At 32.9% G+C, this 20,021-nt stretch overlaps 1 protein-coding gene across 1 annotated transcript; it reads right to left on the reverse strand.

Annotated features, from left to right (window-relative positions):
* Nucleotides 1-9,145: 9,145 nt before the first annotated feature.
* LOC137614351 (zinc finger MYM-type protein 6-like) lies at nt 9,146-9,937 on the reverse strand. Its single transcript, XM_068344163.1, has one exon. It carries the CDS (start codon nt 9,935-9,937, stop codon nt 9,146-9,148), a length of 792 nt encoding a protein of 263 aa, XP_068200264.1.
* Between the last annotated feature and the right edge of the window lie 10,084 nt (nt 9,938-20,021).

The raw sequence follows: 20,021 nt of genomic DNA on the forward strand, positions 1-20,021 counted from the left end.
TATGAACTATTAAACAGAGGGGTACCTCAGGAGCATGAATATCCTACCATAGATGCCGCATTACTAGAGCCCGCATACGTGTAGACGACAGCCATCTTGCCACTGGAAGTTCTGGAACTTATCGAGGTCGTTCCGTAGAATTTCAGGTCTCACCTTTGTTTATTGTTAGTTTGCTGCTGTTTTGTGCTGCCTTTGGCTTCACCAACAAACGTACAGTGTAGTCAAGACAGCTAGTGATATATTAAAGAGTAAACACAGCGAAACAAACTCACACAAAATTTCATATATGTATGTGTGTAAGTACATGTATGTCTATGTATACAGCAAAAACCAATAGGAAATTATAAGATACTTCTGTACCTAGCACTTTCGTAAATTTTAATACAGAATTCTTCAGGGTAAAATGAAAAGTTAGTTACAGGTGAAGGACGCCAATAAGTAAAAATTTTAAAAAGTTGAGCAATAATAGAAATCATAGAAAAAGAACTTATCAGCTTGCTAGTGTTGCCAAACAAGTAAACCACAGCCAACATTTGTACATGAACGTAAAGTGGTCCTTTAAAAAACAAAACAGCTGAACAGAAATTACATAATGTTAAATTGTTGAACAATATTAGTCACAATAAAATTAGCTAATTCATACAGACCTGTAATAGTGTTGAATACACAATCAGATTTTATCTTTATAATACTAGATTCAATAACATTTCTTTTCACAATATCTTTGGAGTAAAGTAGCTCTCTAGACTTTTTCAAGTCCATTAAATGATTATATCGATTCACGTGAAAGAAAAGAGCGTTGGGCATATATACATATATATATATATATATATATATATATATATATATATATATATATATATATATATATATATATATATATATATATATATATATTACCAACTCAGACAAAATTTATGTTGGTTTAATATTGTTCCTAGTGTTTAACACTTCGCCCAATAGATTTCATATCACAACCATTAGGCTATATGGAATTTCATATAAGAAACCTACAATATCACATAGAGAGTTCTTTATCAAAATAAATTTCACAGAAGAAGAATTTCTTAAAACAACGTTAACCTCACAGCATCTTAGAATTTTTGGTAGAAAGGGGAAACGCTGTATACGGAAAAACTAATAAATTATCGCGACTAAAAACTCTTAAATTCTCAATTGCATAAAAACTTTTTTTTTTTTTTTTTTTTTTTTTTTTTTTTTTTTTTTTTGTAATGCTACTTTAACTAAAATTTTTGGATACTTCAAAGTAAAAGCAATATCATATATTCTTAAAAATTCGTTATTTAAAAATTCTGGACTACAAAGTCTTGGAACTTTGAAAAACATCGAGGAAAAACAAAAAGTTTTACTTTAATATGGTAATTAGAATAGAAGTGAATGCAAAGAAAATACATTAGTGAGTTTTCTAAAAATGCTAAATTTCAATATACTATTATATCTGTGAGCATTTATGCCTAAAAAGGGTAGAAATGAATTTCTCTCTTCCCCAATTGTGAAATTGATAGAAGGAACCAATGAATTTAGCCTATGTAGAAAAAAAAACAATAAAACTACTTGTGCAAATGGCAATGTAAGAGTTATTTCTAATCCTGTTCTGACACTTAACTCAGTATTATTCTAAGGTAACTGAACTACGTTATATGAAATTTAGATGAAAATAAAATGTAAAGGAGACATAATGAAGAAAATTCTTCACACGAGAAATAAGGGAAGATGGAGAAATTAACCAACAAACAGAGTATCTTCAAGGGCATATTCTTCACACTCCCCAAGAGTGATTAGTTTACCGAATGTTTAACCGGGCTCTTCAAGGCAATAGAAGAGTTGGAAGACCAAGGCTTACATGGCTGAGGGCTATGAAGCGCGAAATATGAGATGATGAATGGAGAAGTATTGATTTACACGCTCAAGATAGAGATGACTGGCGAAATCTAACCGAGGCCCTTTCTCGCGTTAATAGGTGTAGGAGTAGATGACGATAATGAGTTTAGTTACCCCCAAATTTCTCGTTCTGCTAAAATCACTGAGTTGCCCTTCTGTTTTCTGTTTACCCAGATGGCTAGACTACGGTAAACTGACAAGATCACAATATTGGCCTCGTGACTCTCCGTGACGTCACGGCAGTGAAAATCTTGAGACGGATGACATACGCTGTTTCTTTACGCAAAATTCCTAAAGCTAAAGTATCCCAAGATATCACTCAAGAAGAATGACTTCAACAGAAATAAAATTAGAAACCAGAAAGTGGGATACTAAAAAATGGAAAGAAAATTAGAAAGCAAAGTGAGATTAGAAAAATAAACTGGACGAGAAAAATTGGAAAAAAAAAATGATGCAAGTGCATCAGTATTATACTTTAGAGAAAGAACAAATATTTTAAATAGACGCTGATTTTGCTTTTTAATATGTGGAATACATCATTATTCAATTCCGCATGATTTTAGTTTTCAGTATGTGGAATATACAATTATTCAATTCCACATGATTTTAGTTTCTTGTATGTGGAATATGTCATTATTCAATTCTCCAACATATTTCACAGACACAAAGGCGGAAGTGCCAACTGTATTTTTTTTTCTTTTTTTAAATAAGGGAGAGGATTTAACCTTTTTTTTTTTTTGCTAGGAATATATACATAAAAATTCACTAGGAAGTTCGTATGATTGGCCTTGATTTTACTGCTGCCTTTGACCGTGTTAATCATGAGGCCCTCGTTTTCAAACTTAAACAGTTGGGAGTGTTTGGGTCGTTTCTTAGCATCATTGAATTTTTAAGTAATAGATCGCAAATTGTTGTTGTTGATGAGCACCATAGTGACTATAGGGATGTGATATCTGGTGTTCCTCTGGGTAATGATCTTGGCCCATTACTTTTCATACTATATACACATGACACGTGGTCTGGTCTAGAAAACAGGATTGTTGCATATGCAGATGATGCTACTCTCTTTGCATCAATTCCATCTCCTGAATGTAGATCCGGGGTTGCTGAATCCCTTAATAGAGATATAGCTAAAGTTAGTGCATGGTGCAAATTATGCGGTATGAAGTTGAATTCTAACAAAAATCAAAATATGATTGTAAGTAGGTCAAGGACAGTGGCTCCTCCACATCTGGGTCTCAGCATTGATAATGTTTCTTTAACTTTGTATGACTCTCTTAAGATTTTAGGTGTGATTCTCGACAGAAAGTTTACTTCTGAGAAACACATTAGGTTTGTCACTTCTTCAATTGCACAAAAAAATGGGTTATTGAGAAAGTCTTTCAAGATTTTCGGTGATCAATCTATTCTGAAGAAGTGTATAAATTCTTTCATTTTACCTTATTTCGAGTATTGTTCTCCTGTGTGGTCTTCAGCTGCTGATTCTCATCTTAATTTGTTAGACAGGAACTTACGGTCTATTAGATTTCTTATTTCTGATCTAGATATTGATCTCTGGAACCGTCGTTCAATTAGTTCATTATGCATGTTGCATAAGATTTTTATAATTCTGACCATCCTTTACATTCAGATCTTCTCAGACAGTTCCATCCTGTTCGTAATACTAGGTATGCAGTTAATTCTTATAGTCAGGCCTTCTCCATGAGGCTCAATACTACACAGTACTCCAGAAGTTTGATTCTAGCTGTGACAAAGTTGTGGAATGATCTTCCTAATCGGGTAGTTGAATCATTAGAACTTCAAAAGTTATAACTCGCAACAACTATTTTCATGTTTATATATCAAATATCTGTTTTAATGTTGTTAATGTTTTTAGAATATTTTATCTTAATTTTTCATTACTTCTCATATCGTTTATTTATTTCATTATCTCCTTTTCTCACTGGGATATTTTTCCCTGTTGGAGCCCTTGAGCTTATACCATCTTGCTTTTCCAATTAAGGTTGTAGCTTAGCTAGTATTAGTAATAATAATAATAACAATAATAATAATAATTTCCTCTTACTCCTATTGGCACAAAGGGCCTCAGATCTCGCCAGTCGTCTCTATCTTGAGCTATTAAAGAAATAAATGAATTAATTGAGCTACAACAACTTTACGAAAAAGACTTAAAAGATATTATGATATCTTTTATTTGGTGAAAGAAATACAGAAAAGAAAAAATAAATCTTATACCTGATGTGGAGGAAAAGACAAAATTATATAAAAGAAAGGTAAACTCCCATCAATAAATTTTAGAAGTGCCGTTGCAATGGATATGCTTCGAACCTGTACCTGAGCCTTAGTTCTAAGATTATTCGCTGAAAACAACAAATAGAGATATGGACAGAACAACAAAATTCTACAAGAGGATTACTGAAATTACAAGGTATGACATGAAACCTTGACTGAGGAAGTAACAAGTAACCAACATACGAGAGGAAATATAAACTCAATAATAAGAGATTTATGAAAATTAAACGAAACAATGCTAGATGAGAATGTGAAAGAAGAAATTAGGGACACGGACAATGATAACATAGAAGAATCTTCAGGAATTTAAGTGCAGTGGATAAGCAGGAACCGGAGAGGAGAAAAGAACAGATTGAAAGAACTTCGCAAAGGGATTATACTCACAATAATGAAGGAGAAGATCAAGATAGAAGAAAGAAAGGTGAAAAGAAACAAGGTATAGTAAGTAATGAACAAAGAGGAAGAAATGGTTGAAGTTATGAAAGTAGGACATTTACACAAAATAAGGCAAATAAAGAGTGCAAATACTTTGCTGTAGGGAAATACTACCTAGGCACAGAGTGCAGATTTTGCCATAAGAAACAATATACAAATAGGAATGGATAAAGAATAATTTACAGGCAAAATAAGAAAGGGAGATGTCTGTGGGGAGAAACCTGAATTTTGGCATAAGCCACGAACAATGCAAAGGAAAACCGGAATAGAACAAACGGGAGGACCAATGTTATATCAGCAAGGAAGCAGGGAAACAGCTATTTGTAAATATTATCTGGAGAAAAGATATTGCCCATATAATAAAGGAGGCTGAAGATTTACGTGTTATGGGGACAGCAATAAATATGGGGAGAACAACATAGGAAGTAAAAGCAGCAGATTCTCGAATAATAAAAGTAATGTCGAAAACACATAGGGCAAGGAAAGAGTCAATAAAAATTGGTATTTTAGAACAAGGAGTCGACGAGTTACTGAACAAACTTAAACACGAGAGTCAACTAACATGGGCACTGGGAGTCATTTTAAACCCAGAGATGTATGGCCTATGGTGCAGAGGATAGCACCGGGTCATATAATGCAAAGGAATCATGGAACAAATTTTATGTCATATGTTGGAACAACAGCCACAAGGGGATTTAAAAAAAGTAATAAGAAAGAAAGACATGACATTAAAACAGAAAGAGTTATAAAGAGTAAATGTAAGGGGATTTGAATAAAGAAATAAATCTATGGAAGAGAGAGTGAACACAAATAAGCCCACAATTATATAACGGACTGAAACCCATTTAGGGAAAGAAGAAAAATTAGAAATTGAAGGATACAAATTTTACGATAATAACAGAAATAGAGAAGGGGGAGGGGTAATGATACGAATTAAAGAAGAACTGGGAAACGTAACAGCTGAAGTGAACAGAGAAAATAAGACACATGAAGCACTCTGGATAAAAATGGACAATTGTTGTACCAAGATTAGATTGAAACTAAGGTACGCCACACAAGGTGAGAGTACCAAGAAAGAAATGAAGAAATGTATAAAGTAATAAAATAACAAAGTAAAGAAAGCAGATACGAACAGCGAAAAATTATTAATGGTGGGAGATTTCAAATGTAAAGTAGGAGAGAAAATAGTTAGAAATAAGTCTGAAGCTTCAGTAGGTGGTAGGATCCTCGTACATCTGGTAGATGATATAAATTTAAGTATTCTCAATACACATGAGAAATGCAGAGGAAAATTAACTAAAAGTGAAAATGGAAAATATATTATTATAGACCATGGAATAATTAGAAAAGAGAAGGAAAGAGGTGTTAAAAGGACCTATATAGATGAGGAAAAAGTTATTAATACCCTACTGACAAACAGATAGGATTACTTATGCAGATCACAATGCCATAATAATTGAAATGAATAACCAACGGGTACCAGCCTGAATAATCAGAAGAGAAAAATCCTGGACTTTCAGAATAAAATAAAAAAGAGACTGAAGCTGCAAGACTATTGAAAATTATCAAAGAGCGGGACGATAAATGAAACGTATAAAATATGTCAAGAAAGGGTTAATAGGATAAAGGAGAAATGCAACAGGAGAGTCATTAGAAAAGAACAACATAAAACAAGAAAAACAGGAACTTTAATGATGATGAAAAGGAAAATAAAGAAAATCAGATTAGAGGAGAATTATTTAGAAAACAGACGATTCCATGAACTTCAAGGAAAACTGATAGATAAATGTATGATTAAAGAAAATGCTAGGGAAATGCAAAGAAGCTAATGTAAACTGTTGATGAAGTTAAAAGAAAAGGTGGGGTCAATGGAGCAGAATTTTGAGATTTCAAAAAAATGATAGATGGACAAACGACAATTTTCATAACTTCCATCAGAAATAAAGAGAGAGTAACAATAAAAATACACTGGGTATATAAAAAAAGGATTTGAACTCCATTATACAGACCTATTTAAGTTAGGAAAGAGTATTATAGAACAGGAGAAATAACCCAACAAAATTAATGAATTGGCTTTCAGGTGGGTAGTGGGAAAAAGTAAAATAGAAAAAAGTACAGTAATGAAGACAACTCCACACGAGGTAGATGAAATAACACTATCCCTGAAAAATAAGAATACATAAGACAGACAGGATATGAACAATAAAATTTTGAATAACATGAGACAAGACACGAACACGGTTAAAGAAAAATGTTTGAGAAACTAAGGCTAATGAAAATTAAGGATGGCATTGGTCACAAGTTTAGCAGATTTCTGTGTGATGGGATAAAGGGCACATTAACCGCAGAATACCTTATCACACTGAATGCAGTCATAGACTATAATAGTTACTTAGGAACCTCAATATACATATGGTAAGGGGATGCAGTAAAGTGTTTCGATAAACTGTGATTGAAAGACTTTATTAAAGAGCTGAGTAAGATGGTAGGGAAAGATGATGCTAAGATGACATACAAATTAAATGAGAAATCTAAAGCAACCATTGAGTCCTGTTGGATATGCAGAAGAAATTAACATAGAAGGAAATGCAAGACAGGGAACAATTTTTGGACTAAAATTATGTTCAATTGCTACGGGCAAAGATAATTCGATAAATGAGAAGACGTCAACTCTGATTGGAAATATTAGAATAGAAACCCTGATTTATGTAGATGATATAATATTTCCGAGCAACTGTAAATACAAAGTAGAAAGAGATATAAGCAAGTGCCGCAGTTTGGAAGAACTAAAGAAATTTACTTTTAGCACCAATCCACAGAAGTCTGCGGTGTTAGTAATGAGACACAAAACGGAAGAAGCTAAAAAGGTTAATGGAGTGGTAGAAATGGAAGGATAGAAACAGATAAGGAATATAAATACTAATGCGAATGGTACTCGGAAAATGGGAATCATAGTCTTAGCATAAGTAAAAGAGAACCAAAAATAGAATTCATGGTGCAGAGTAGGAGATTTGCCATTGCTTGTGAGAATAAAGATTTATGAAACAGCAGTAGACTTACAATTTTTGCAAATACTGAGACATGGGTTGTAGTAAAAGAAAAAAGAAATGAAAGAATTAGGTAGGATACAGTACAAAATTATGAAATGAGTGTTTTATCAGGTAGCTACCATACCTTATTGGGGGTTAATGGTAGAAATAGGAATGTGGCCAGTAGAAAATATAGCAGAGCAGTGTTTCGTAACCTTTTTCTGGTGGTGGCCCCCTCAATCCAATGCAAGTTCTTGTGACCCCTCCATGCCAACTTTGAGTTCTTACCCGTCCCACTCACCCCACCCCATCCGTCCCTCACCTTAACACGCTTAGAGAAGTAGGTATATTAATGGCTCTAGTCTGAATATCACCATGTTCTCAAAACACTAATTTCAGGCATAAATCAAATGAAAACATTAATTGGGAAAATATTTTATTTGAATTTTTATTTATTTATAAAAGAAATACAAAACAAGGAATATGTGTAGGTACAATTGGCTCTATCTTGAAAGGTTTGAGTGGGATCCCTGTGACTAGTGCAGGGCTGTCAACTTGTCAATGTTTGGCTTCAAAGCTGTTAGAGAAACGCAAATGGGCTCTTTTTTCTATGTCAAGGCGATTTCGTGTCTTGGACAGCAGGTACATCACCCGACTGAAACCAGTCTCAACCAAGTAAGATGTGGGAAAGGCAAGTAAGAGCAATTTTATATCTTTCCAGTGCAGTGGGTACTTTTTAAACACATCGTGATTCCTCCACAGCTTCTGGTGTCCTCCACGCTTGAACCTTGCTTGAGCTGTTGTGTTATTCTGAGGTTAAATGAAACTTTCTTGTAGGGTGACATCAACTTCAGGTGCATCAGCAATGAAGGGGTCCACAAATCAGTGTGACAGTCATTTGGAGTAGGTCAGAGGGGTGAGTTTCCATATCATTATACAACTGCTTCAGATGGCCAATATACACTGCTCGGTCATCATTAAGCAGCTTGTTGCATATAACTGCTAAGGAAGGAAACTGTGCAAACTCCCGTCTTCCAAGGCTCAACCAGAACAGCTTGAGTTTCCCTTTAAAGGCAGTAATTACCTCCTTGCAGGAAAGCAGGGTGGAATCATTTCCTTGAAGCTCTTTGTACAGAACATTTAGCTTTTTAAATATGTCCGACAAGTAGAAAATGTCACTCTTTGCGTCAACAAGTTTCTGCCCAAGTTCTGTCCCGCTCAAGAAAGAGATAAGACTGTCCCAAAGTGCAAGACAACAATGTAGGCAATTACTCTTAGAGAGCTAGCTGACTTCTGCGTGCAACACAAGTCGTTCAAATTCTTCATTGTTCTTTCCACATAATTGCTGAAAGAGGAGATCTTACAGTGCACTCTATTTTATCGAGTTGACAGCCTAGATAAAATGCACAAGTGCTTCTTGCAGACATCCTGCTAGGTTTTTGGCAACCAATTGCTACCGGTGAACAATGCAGTGCACACAAACGACATTAGGAACAGCTTTTTTTAAGTAAGCTCCGAGTCCCCGATACATAACCTCCAATCATAGCAGCAGCACCATCTGTTGCACAAGCCATAATGTTCTTGAGTGGAATGTTGTTATTCTCAAAATAGACATCAAGTGTGAATTCGCTTTTAGTGTCAGTCGTTAATTTCAATGCGAAAAACATTTCTTGACATATTTCATCAACACCAAGAAACCTCTCAAATGCCACCAGAAGAGCAGAATTATTTGGTAAAGTTGATTCGTCGAGTTGAATCGAGAAATCATTCACTTGTAGTTTTGAGGCTAATTGATTTTCAACATCAACTGCCATCTCATCAATACGGCGTGATGCTGAGGAGTTGCTCAGAGGATTAACACTAGTTACCTCTTGGAGACTCTGATTCATGACTGTTGAAAGCACTACAACCCCTGCTGGCTTGATCAGAGATTCACCGGTAGTATGAGGCTTACTTGCTCTTGAAATCAAATTTGCTATCTTGTAAGAAACCAACATTCCTCTATTTACTTTTGCCACTTTTGGGGTAAACATATAATTCACTGCCATCCTTTCTTGGAACTCATCACGTAATTTCTTGAAGAAATCTATCGACTTGTCTCCCTTGTCTTTATGTGCAGTCTCCAGATGCTTTTTCAGTTTGCAGGGACGCATACTTTCATTTGAGAGTGAGATCATGCATAGCAGGCACATAGGCATTGTAATATTTTGTGGGGACTCAATGAATCCATATGCAATATATTCAACAGCATACTGTCTGCATTTTTTTCTTAGCTGCATTGGTCATGCTTATCTGATAAAAAAAAAAATCATTAAAACTCAGTACCGCTATTATTGTCTGGGAAATCATTGCCCTCAACATACTCAAACAAACAAATAAAAAAGCAAAGGTTATAAGCCATAAAAGATACTCTCATCCCTCCCTCCATAACAAATAGAATAAATAAAACAATAAGATTCCTGACATTTCCATATAATTTTTCCCATGAATATAAATTCAATTGGGTAATCACAAGCATAAAAGCCTAACCCAATCATTCTCAACCTTTCATTAACCCCTCGGTTTGATGTATTCCTCCATCAAACCTTTTCTAAAAAGAAAATTATAAAAACCTGTGTACGAGTATGTGTGTGTGAGTGTACGTTACAATGCATGGGAGATACTGTGGATGTATCAATGTATATTTGTACACTAGCGGATCCAGGGGGATGGCGGGTGGTCACGACCCCTCCCCTTTTCTTTCAAGAAAACAAGTTTGACTGTTAAACTTGGGGATTTCAATAAAGTTTTACTATTAACCTGCTTGACTGTAATGTTAAACTTGGGATTTTCAGGAATAAAAGTTTGACTGTTAAACTTGGGGATTTCAATAAAGTTTTACTATTAACCTTGGGATTTAAAAAAAAAATTTGCTTGACTGTAATGTTAAACTTGGGATTTTCAGGAATAAAAGTTTGACTGTTAAACTTGGGGATTTCAATAAAGTTTTACTATTAACCTTGGGATTTAAAAAAAAAAATTTGCTTGACTGTAATGTTAAACTTGGGATTTTCAGGAATAAAAGTTTGACTGTTAAACTTGGGGATTTCAATAAAGTTTTACTATTAACCTTGGGATTTAAAAAAAAAATTTGCTTGACTGTAATGTTAAACTTGGGATTTTCAGGAATAAAAGTTTGACTGTTAAACTCGTCATATTGGTGTAAAATATATATTTTGTCAGTTATCTTTATTTTCAAGTTTCATTCTTTAATTAAGTAATTTTTTTTTTGCAGCTTTTCCTGCGACGTAGTTCTTGCTCAAAAGTCAAAAACTATTTATGAATCAACATATGAAAATAAATCTATGATAGTCCTGAGCATTAGTCTCAAACTCATTTTAATAACAAATATGTAGAGTAGGGGCAATATGAACTCTTATCGCCTTCAATGGACAAGTGGTTTAAGTTTGTTTTCTTATTGTATTAACTCACATATAGCCGTTTTCAAAATAATTCCCTTATGTCTTTATTCTCGACCCATATTTCATTTAAAATCATAAACTATTTGTGGCTGAATGCGTATTCAGTGATAGTATGTATCATAAATAGCCCTTTGTTGAAATTCTCTGAATTATTTATAATGCACAATAGACAAGGGTAAGTACAACAACATATATATATATATATATATATATATATATATATATATATATATATATATATATATATATATATATGGTTAATGATGAAATTAATTATAACTTCATTCATGTTTTGCATATTATTTCCTTTAATTGTACAGTTGTTGCTTGAAAATATATTAAGGTTATATTTCCTGCAAAGAAGAGAACTTTCTTATGAGCATTTCACTCGTATGTTCTGATTTGAAGAGATCTTCTCTAGAAGACTGATAAAGTGAGACGCGCTACAAGACAAGAAAAGATTGAAATACTATCGTCAGGGATATTGGGTACTACATTGGATCCCTCTTTCTGGTTACGGCTCATTTTGTCTTTGCCTACACATACACCGAATATTCTGGCCTATTCTTTCCACATTCTCCTCTGTCCTCATACACCTGACAACACTGAGGTTACCAAATAATAATTCTTTGTCCAGGAGATTAACTATTGCATTATAGTTGTTCAATAGCTACTTTCCTCTTGGTAAGGATAGAGAGGATCTTTAGCTATGATGAGCAGCTCTTCTAGGAGAAGGAAACTCCAAAATCAGACCATTGTTCTCTAATCTTAGGTAGTGACATAACCCCTGTACAATGGTCTTCCGTTAACTTGGATTAGAGTTCTTTTGCTTGATTGCACACTTGGACACGCTGTTCTATGTTATTTCTCTCTCTCTCTTTTTTTTTTTTACTGTTATAGTTTGTATATGAAAGATCTAGCTTAATGCATTTACTTTTCTTCAAATATTTTATTTTAATTGTTTATTACTTCCCTTGTAGTTTGTTGATTTCTTTGTTTCCTTTCCTCACTGGGGTATTTTTCCCTGTTGGGGCCCTTGGGGTTCTAGCCTCTTGATTTTCCAACTAAGGTTGTAGTTTAGCTTGTAATAATGATAATAATGTGCAGTCGTAACCTTTCTACATTACAATCATCATAATAATCACAAAATGATTAATACTCATTCTATATCAATATCAAGATATATATATATATATATATATATATATATATATATATATATATATATATATATATATATATATATATATATATATATATATATATATATATATATATATATATATATATATATATATATATATATATATATACACACACACGCACACACACACACATATATATATATATATATATATATATATATATATATATATATATATATATATGTGTGTGTGTGTGTGTGTGTGTGTGTGTGTGTGTGTGTGTGTGTGTGTGTATAGAGTTAAAGTAATTGAGAAGATCGTAGGATATCTTTTCCTAGATATAGACTATAGTCATATCCTGACACATTATTGTTTATTGAATTAGTTTTCTATGAAGAGGTAGAGACGACCGGAGAAACCTAACCGATGCCCTTTGCGTCAATAGGCGTAGGAGGATATGGTGATGATGATGAAGAGATATTAGTCACTTCATGAAATTGGTACACTTGAATTTGGTTATAGTGAATATCAGTGCAGATTACACAAGTTTTAACTATATATATATATATATATATATATATATATATATGTATGTATATATATATATGTATATATATATATACATATATATATATGTATATATATATATATATATATATATATATATATATATATATATATATATATATATATATATATATACACACATATATATATATATATATATATATAGAGAGAGAGAGAGAGAGAGAGAGAGAGAGAGAGAGAGAGAGAGAGAGAGAGAGAGAGAGAGAGAGAGAGAGAGAGAGAGAGAGAGAGAGAGAGAGAGGTTTTGTTTTCAATGGTATATATATATATATCTATATATATATATATATATATATATATATATATATATATATATAATCATCGGGTGTTGCTAGCCCTCTGTAGGACAAAAGCCTCAGTCAAGTCCTTCAACTCCTGTCTGTTTATGGCATTTCTATGCCAGGCTATGCCTGTAATTTTTCTCAGATCGTTAGTCCATCGTCTTTTTTTACTTCCACTACTTCTTTTACAATATCTATGGACCTAGTCTGTTATTCTTGATGTCCATCTATTATATGTCATTCTCATATGCCTTGCCCATGTCTTTTTCTTTTTGTTAAATGTTTTTAAAATATCCTCTACGTTAGTTTGCTCTCGTATCCTTGTTACTCTTTTTCTGTCTGTTTTTGTTTTTTGTTAATATTATAATCATTCTTTCCAGAGATCTTTGAGTTGTAACTAGCTTGTGTTCTAAGTCTTTTGTAAGGCTCCAAGTTTCTGATGCATAAGTTATTACTGCTAGGATCATCTAATTAAATAATTTTCTTTTTAAAGAGAGTAGCATTTTACTTTTCATAACCTCATTTTGTTTACCAAAAGCTCTCTATCCTCTGTTTATCATTCTTTTAATTTTGGTCTCATATCCTTAGGAAACATAAGTACATATATTCGTTTACTATCTCTAGAGGTTCTTCCATAACCCGTATTTGTTGCCTCTCAGAATTTTCATTGAGCGTTATCCTAGTTTTACTCATATCCATTGTCCATCCTAAATTTCTTTATTTTCTATTCAAATCTTCTATCATCTTTTGCAACTCCTCACATGATTCACTAAATAGAACTATACCATCTGCAAAATAAGTTGTAGTTTTAATTCTTACATTATCCCTATCTAAATTCTTAGATGATGAATTGGAATTAGGAGTGTTGGTGAAAAAAAAGAGACCTGGCTGATTGCATTAATTACAGAGGCATAACACTTACGTCAGTTGTTATGAAAATATATAGTATCCTTATTCTAAAGAGACTAAAGCGAACGATCGATGAAAAGCTGAGAGATGAACAAGAAGATTTAGGAAAGGTAGAAGTTGCACTGACCAAATTTTCATTTTGAGACATGTTGCACAGCAATGTGTAGAATATAGAAATCTACTTTTGATGGTATTTGTGGACTATGAAAAAGCCTTTGATAGTGTGCACCGGCCAATTCTGTGGAGAGTCTTGCGTTATTATGGAATTCCTCTTAAATATGTGAATTTGATTAAGTCTGTTCATGAGCATAGCAAGTGCAAATTTAATGTTAATGGAGTCTTATCAAATGAATTTCCTGTGAACTCCAAGGGAATGTGTTGTCACTAATTCTGTTTATCCTTCTCATGGATTTTGTAATGCGTAGAACAGTCAGAGATGGTGGAGAAGGATTGGACTGGATTGGTGATAGGAAGTTAGCAAACCTAGAATATGCTGATGATGCTGTTCTAGTTAGCAGAACACCACAAGATTTGCAAAGCTTGTTTACCAGAATGCATGAAATATCACATGACGTTGGGCTAAGATAAATAGAAGAAAGACAGAGATGACGAGAATGGTGTATGCAACGGAAGATGGAATATCATTGGAAGGGGAAAGGATTTATGAGGTAGAATCATCTAAGTATTTAGGAACAATGATCTCCAATACAGGGTCTTTAGAATTAGAGTTTAGTGAAAATTGAAAAAAAATCAGACAATGACTATGTTAAGTAAAATTTGGAAATCAAATCACCTGAAATTACATATAAAAATCAGACTATATATCAGTTTAGTGAGATCAGTGTTAATCTATGGATATGAGTCATGGTCTGATAATGAAACAATCTCCAATAGATTTAGTAGATTTGAGAATAAAGCCCTCAGAAAGATATTGGGAGTTAAATGGTAGGACAGGGTTAGAAATGAGACTATAAGAGAGATTACTCGAGTGCCATATGTGGACGAGATCATGATGAGGGGTAGATGGAAATATTTTGGGCACGCTCTTTGCAATCCCAAAAAAGAGATTAGTTCACCAAACGTTCAGCTGGGCTCCACAAGGAACTAAAAGAATTGCAAGACCCAGGCCTACATGGATGAGAACTATGAAGCAATTAATAGGAGATGATGAATGAAGAAGTATTGAATTAAAAGCTTTAGATATAGATGACTGGCGAAATCTAACCGAGGCCCTTTGCGTCAATAGGCGTAGGAGATGATGATGATGAAATTCTTAAAAACTTCTAAGCAATCTGTGCCTAACTTAAGAGCGATGCGGTCTCCCTGTCTAACTCCTATCTCAGTCGGAATTTACATTTTCCTTATGAAGATTTAAGGTGGTATAAACTTCCCGGATAGACATCTTTAAGAGTTCTAACATAAAATTTTTTTATTCCTTGTCCTTGAGGAACTTTCATAACTACTGAAGTTTTTGACATAATCAAAAGCTTTCTAATAGTCTAAATCAGCCTAATGATAAAGTTTTTCTTAGTTGTACGTATTAAGAATTATTGCAGATATTTTGTGAAAAGTTCCAGTGTTATTACTATGAAATCGCCATCTCTCTCTCTCTCTCTCTCTCTCTCTCTCTCTCTCTCTCTCTCTCTCTCTCTCTCTCTCTCTCTCTCTCTCTCTCTCTGTATATATATATATATATATATATATATATATATATATATATATATATATATATATATACACATACACACACTCATATATATACATATATATATATATATATATATATATATATATATATATATATATATATATATATATATATATATATATATGTATATATATACACACATGCACACACTCATATATACACACACACACACACACACACACACACACACACACATATATATATATATATATATATATATATATATATATATATATATATATATAATGTCCAATATTCTAATAGAATCTAAAAAGACAAACTATTTTTTATTTAATACTGCAGTAAATTTCAGCTGCCTTCTCTCTCTCCCCTGGTATGTGTATGTATTAACGTCAGAAGTAGATATCAGTATCATTCGGTTTTTTAATGTCCATTCATGGTCTTTTGGTGTGCATATTCCTGTTGTTTTTCCTGATGTTTACTTTGCAGAATTTATTTCGCTATGACTAATTTAAGGAGATTAAACATTGGTAAGTAACAATCAAATTTTCGAGAGAGGAAGATCAATTCTGATACAACTGTTTTATTGGTTAGCTTTTTCTGTTTAGTATCTGAGGCAAAACTTTTACTGAAAGTAGGAAAATGGGATTACAATCTAATTTAGTTGCTACTCAATATCATTTGTAATACTGAATTATGACATGATTAAGAAATGTACGTGGCATGAAAGCTCCATAATTCTATAGTTGTTCAATACGTTTACCGGTTCTAAATGTAATATATGTTGCAAAAAAAGCTGAGGTTTTAATTGACAAGTTAAATTGTTTCTATAAAATAATAGTAAAATAGATAGAATGAAAACGAAAAAAAAAATCTTCAAAGAAATAGAAACCAGCCATTTCTTTGGAAAAATGACTAATATGAAGAGATTAAAAAGTTTTCATGATATAAAACTTGGAATTTACGAAAACCGTGAAACTTTAATAAAACTAAAACAATAATCAACATCTTCCGTTCAATAGTTGCTAAAAGAAGAATGTAGTAAAAGAGATGAGGAAGATTGACATCACCATTTTCTCTCTCTATTCTGAGAGAGGGTAGGTCTGGTGGGGGTATAAGGGCTATTTATTCATAAGGGTTACCCAAATCTCGAAATGTTAAAGAAAACTAGTCTAACAAGCCATGAATATATAAAAATAAACGTCATGTATAAAAAAATCCATTATAACAGTTTACAAACCTCCGAGAACAAATACTAGTATCTTCTTTGAAGAATTTAGTGTACTCATTGAGATGATTATCGTGAAAAAAAAAAGGAATTAGTTATTTGTGAAGACTTTAAAATCTTTGGATGGATGATGCATCAAATCTTGATGCTTCAGGATTTAGTGAGTTATTGGACTATTATAAATTGGTGAATAATGTTGACTGTGCAACTACTTTAATTGGGCATACGTTGGACATGGTTATAAGCGATGACATGAATAACATTGTATCTAATATAAATGTAGAAGAGAAATGCAATATCTCTCCAGTGCACAAACTTATTACGTTTAGACTACCTCTACAGAAACAAGCAGTGGTGAAGTAATTAAACTTTAGACATAAATCAAACTTCTCTCCTTCTCTATTTATTGAAGAAGTTACAAAGAAAATAAATGATGACATCAGCATTCCCTGCGATCATGATAACCAACGTTTGTTGGGCCCTATGTGTGTTGACTGTCTTATGACAATATATAATAGGGTGAGTAAAAGTGAATATGATACCATGCGTCCACTGATGGGAAAGACTATAACTGTGAAAGACCGATCTCCTTGATTTGACGGAGAGACTTTAGAGAAAAAAAAGGGAAAAAGACGAGAAGAAAGAAAGTGAAACTGGTTAAAACATAAAGTACATGGTCAGAATACAAAAATACAATGTGCCAATATAATTACCTACTAAAAAGGAAAAAAAGCGAATGCTATAATAGAAAGATCCGCGAATCAGCGACAGACATAAGTTATATCGTCTCCTAAATGTTATAATGGGAAATGTAAATGAAAAAAAAAAAAAAGGCTACCAGAGAGGTACAGTGACCAGGAATAAACAAACAATTTTCTAATATTCTTTAAAAACAAAATAGAAAAATATAACCAGGTCATTTGAAAATATTCAACATCGGATTAATCCTACACCAAATACACAGTTAGAATTAACGAGATTCAATAATACAACACGAGATGATATCACCAGGATCATCAAGAGAGCAAAGAAAGCAAACCGTGCGATCGATCTAATGTCAATATGAGAAGTAACTGGAGGAAAAAACTTTTCTAGTCTAGCTGATATAATTACAAGAATAGCAAATACAAAAATCGATGAGTGTAAGTTTCCGATATATGAGAAAACGGCTATAGTCATACTGGTTCTGAAAAGTGCTTTGAATTATCAGGAATTAAGCTCATACAAACCTATTTTGAATCTATCTTTTGTTTCAAAAGTGCTAGAAAATGTAATTCTTGAACAAATAGTTAGTCACTTAGAAGAAATAGAAGCTTTGCCAGATAACCAGTCTGCTTACAGAAAACTATACTATACGGAGACAGCCATCTGTTCTGTTGTAAATGATATGCTGGAAATGATGGATGAAAATAAATGTGCTATTTTGATATCACTCGATTTTAGTGCTGCGTTTGATACAGTTTTGCACGAATTACTACTAGATGATCCACAGTTCATCGGTATTGAAGATCAAGCTTTCGAATACCTAAAAGACTACTTGATTCATAGAAATTACTGTGTGCAAATTGGAAACTCTTATTCATCATATAAACGTTTAAACAGAGGGTTACCTCAGGGGTGTGTACTGGGCCCAATCTTATTCTTTATCTGTCGAAAATACTACAAAGGCATGATATGAAGTTCAAACTATTTGCGGATAATACACAATCTTACTTCCCCATAAATGATACAGACGACATTACTGAAAATCTAAATTTAATTTTTGACAGTTTTAGGGAATGGATGGCAATCAAACAACTAAAATTGAATTAAACTAAACTTAGTTTGTGGTGGCGGGAAAGAAAAACATCGTAAGAAACCTAGGTGATATTCAAATAAACATAAATAATGACTCAATCCCAATACCTAGTAAAGTTCGTGACATAAGCTTATCTCTCGACTGTAACTTGTCTCTCAATGCCCAAATAGATAACGTAGTAAAAACTGCTTATATAAAAAAGTACGTGAGTGAATATTCTGTAAAGGGCTTGTGATAAACTGTGTTATTACCAGGATTGACTACTGTAATTACATCTACAACAAATTACCAAAAACACAACTTAAGAAATTACAAAACATAATAAACAGAGGAATAAGACTGATAAAAGGTGTCCCACCTCGAGAAATGATCACTCCTATACCAATAGATTTACATTGGCTGCCTATTAAAGTAAGAATTGAGTTCAAAATATGTACAATAACCCACTAAGTTATCTGAACCGGACATCCAAAATATCTAGGAGAATTGCTACATATTGTGCTGCCAACAAATCATGTTTAAACTAGAATAGTTACAAATTGTTTCAAACTATTGGAACCTAGACATATGTCTACTGTAGGCTCTCGAGCATTTAAATATGCGGCCCGAGACTATAAAATAAGCTCACATGAAATATTCAAAGGATTGAAGATATTAAGGCTTTCAAGAGGAAACTGAAGATTTTTTTTCTGTGAGTGCTTTGATTGTGACGATTTAACAGTAAATTAGCAGTACGTGATGTGAAATGTTGAATGCTCTAAAACGAACAAGATAAAATGACTGTGGAGGTCCTGTGGAGGGTAGAGTTTCCCTGCTCTATAAGACCGAAAAAAAAACGACCCTTAAAATAACGTAAAGTAAAGTGAATTGAGAAACGTGGAAATATAGTATAAAAAGAAGAATGCTGTAGAAAAAAACTTTTGGAAATAGACAAAAATATGATATTAAAATTGAAGAAGTAAGAAAATATACAAAGTAAGAGCTCAAAAAAGAAATATAAAGCAGAAATGACCAAACTGGGGTTTGTAAACAGTAATGAAAAGAGATTACATTGGAGAACTTGACACTAATTAAGCAGTATTAGTTATGAAAACAAGGAGGAATATTGTAGAATTAAAAGAAAATTATAGAAACATGAATGGATGAATAAACTTTGAGTGGTTTGTAGTGAGGTGGATATACAACTGGGCATATGTTTAACTGTAAGGAATTAAGAAAAAATAGAAGAAATGACATAGAATTGGGGAAGTTAGAAACATCAACTAAAGAAGTTTTCCGATATAT

Source organism: Palaemon carinicauda, chromosome 1, assembly GCF_036898095.1.
Source record: "Palaemon carinicauda isolate YSFRI2023 chromosome 1, ASM3689809v2, whole genome shotgun sequence".
NCBI lineage: Eukaryota > Metazoa > Arthropoda > Malacostraca > Decapoda > Palaemonidae > Palaemon > Palaemon carinicauda.